This window comes from Mandrillus leucophaeus, unplaced genomic scaffold (genome assembly GCF_000951045.1).
Source record: "Mandrillus leucophaeus isolate KB7577 unplaced genomic scaffold, Mleu.le_1.0 Scaffold206, whole genome shotgun sequence".
Classification (NCBI taxonomy): domain Eukaryota; kingdom Metazoa; phylum Chordata; class Mammalia; order Primates; family Cercopithecidae; genus Mandrillus; species Mandrillus leucophaeus.
The window spans coordinates 670,580-672,900 of NW_012102099.1; the positions used below are offsets into that span (position 1 = coordinate 670,580).

At 55.5% G+C, this 2,321-nt stretch overlaps 1 protein-coding gene across 1 annotated transcript; it reads left to right on the forward strand.

Annotated features, from left to right (window-relative positions):
- Positions 1-1,061: 1,061 nt before the first annotated feature.
- LOC105539475 (uncharacterized protein C20orf203) lies at positions 1,062-1,783 on the forward strand. The gene is given in 3 exon segments (XM_011979773.1): positions 1,062-1,203; positions 1,334-1,509; positions 1,511-1,783. Coding segments are annotated over 3 exon segments (591 nt in total).
- The last annotated feature ends 538 nt before the right edge of the window (positions 1,784-2,321 follow it).

A 2,321-nucleotide genomic window follows, 5' to 3' on the forward strand; every position in this document is an offset into this window, starting at 1 on the left:
CGATTCTCGTGCCTCAGCCTCCCAAGTAGCTGGTACTACAGGTGTGCACCACCATGCCCAGCTAATTTTTGTATTTTTAGTAGAGACGAGGTTTTGCCCTGTTGGCCAGGCTGGTCTCAAACTCCTGACCTCAAGTGATCCTCCTGCCTAGGCCTCCCAAAATGACAGGTGTGAGCCACCGCACCCAGCCACATTTGCTTTGCATTCCAGTTGTTTGTATGTGTGTTTTCTCTCCCCTTCTAGACTGGGGTCCCCTTAAAGGCAGAGTGAATCTCAGATTCATCTTAGTCCCTTCCTAGGGTCTTGTTCAGGACCCTGCATCCAGCAGATGCTCCACAAATGTCAACATAGGAATCCAGATCTCATCCTCTCCTCACTCAAAGGATCCAGGGCTGCCTCTTCCTCTTCCGTAGCAGTGTGGCTTTGCGGAAGACACTTAAGCTCTCTAATCCTTCTCCTCAGAGTGCCAGACTGCAGCTGCCACATGAAGAGGTAAGACTCAGACAGGCTAGGTGCCAGGTCACCCCCCAGTTCCCCAGACCTTTCAGATGGCAGTGGCTGGCTACTCAGGTCCGACCAGATACTGTGCTGGACACTTCAGCTTTGTTATCTCCCCCAGTCTTCTCAGAGGCTCTTTGAGGTGGGCACTGTTGCCATCTCCAGCCTTACCAATGGGGAAACCCAGGCATGTGACCATGAGCTCCCTTGCCTGAGGTCACGTTGGTTGGCAAAGGTGTCTGAGCCTATAGTCCTGCTTTGAACCGAGGGCAGGGATGAGCAGCTTCAGGGAGTTTTCTTGTCCACCCTATAAGAATCTTCAAGGCTCAGAGATCATTTGCTCTAATTTTCTCATTTCTTTTCCTCTATTTATGTATTTATTTATGTTTTGAACAGGGTTTCACTCTGTTGCCCACTTTGGAGTGTAGTGGGGCAATCATGGCTCACTATAACCTCGATCTTCTGGGCTGAAGTGATCCTCCCACTTCAACCCCTTGAGTAACAGGGACCACAGGCGCAAGCCAACACACCCAGCTAATTTTTTTTTAGAGATAGGGTCTCCTATGTTTCCTAGGCCTGTCTCGAACTCCCAGGCTCAAGTGAGTCTCCTGCCTCAGCCTCCCAACATGCTGGGTCACAGGCAGTAGCCACCTCGCCTGGCCAGTTTTCCCTTTACAAAGACTGGAATGTTGAGCCCGGAAAGAAGTGCTGTCCCTGTCTCTCATACCTGGGCTGACACTGGAGACTGCTGGGAAATTAGGGAAGACCTGAAGCCCCCTGCGAGGCTCAGGTACTAAGATTCTATGATCTTCTTGGGGGTCTTGTTCCCAATAAGTCACGTCAGCCTTGACTGGACTCACTGCCCACCTCTGGGACTTTGGCGGTGGGGTGGGAAGGAGGACCTCAAAGGCTCAGCGAGTCCACCCCCAGCCCAGCCACCAGCGCCAGCCTCCTCCTCCACAACACCCAGGCCCTTATCAGGAAAGGATTTGGGTTGGTGGGGAGGGGCAGGGGGGAAGTTGGAGGCCCCAGGCTTGGCAAGGTGGGTCGGAGAGATAGGGAAGTGGGGAGGGGGCTGCGGGCCCCTGCTGGGTGGGGGAGGGCAATGGGAGGGATGCCCAGAATGGGCACGGTGGGGTGCTTTGGCCAAGCTTTGTCCTCGCTGGCCTGGCCCTCAACATGGTTCCAGGACTTCTGCCTCCCATCCTTGCCAGGCAAGTTGCCTGCACCTTTAATTAGCAAGCAGCAGTTTCTCCCCGATTCATCACGGTCGCTGTTTAATTAGCCAAGCCCAGGGCGCCCCCACCCCCAGCTCTGCCTGCTTGTCTCACCAAGGCCACCACCACCTCATGGTGTCCCCTGTCACCACTCCCCATACTTATTCTGCTCCCCAGAATGGGGGATGGGCCCGGCATGCCCAGCTGAAACCTCAAGGACATTCTGGGCACCGGCGCTTGTATTCAAGGCATCCAGCAAACATGATTAGGGACCGAGGCTGCGCCAGGCTGGCTCTGGGTAGAACCCCGGCCGGACATGCGGGGCAGGCTCTGGTCCTGTCCAGCTGCTGGAGAATGGCTTCTCCCTTGGGAGGTGCTGGGACGTCTCTCTGGCCTGGTCCCTGGGTGCTGGGAAGAGGCTGCAGTACTCCTGTGTGTCACTGCCACCCCACATCCGGAAAGGGACACCATGTCTTCCTCTTCTTTCCTCTTCCAGAGCCCAGAAAGCTCCTCTGAGAACACTGGACTTCAGGAGAGGGGCCCATGCTCTGTACCCAGCCCTCAGCAGCCAGATCCTAGAGTCCCAGTGCAAGCTGTGGGCCAACG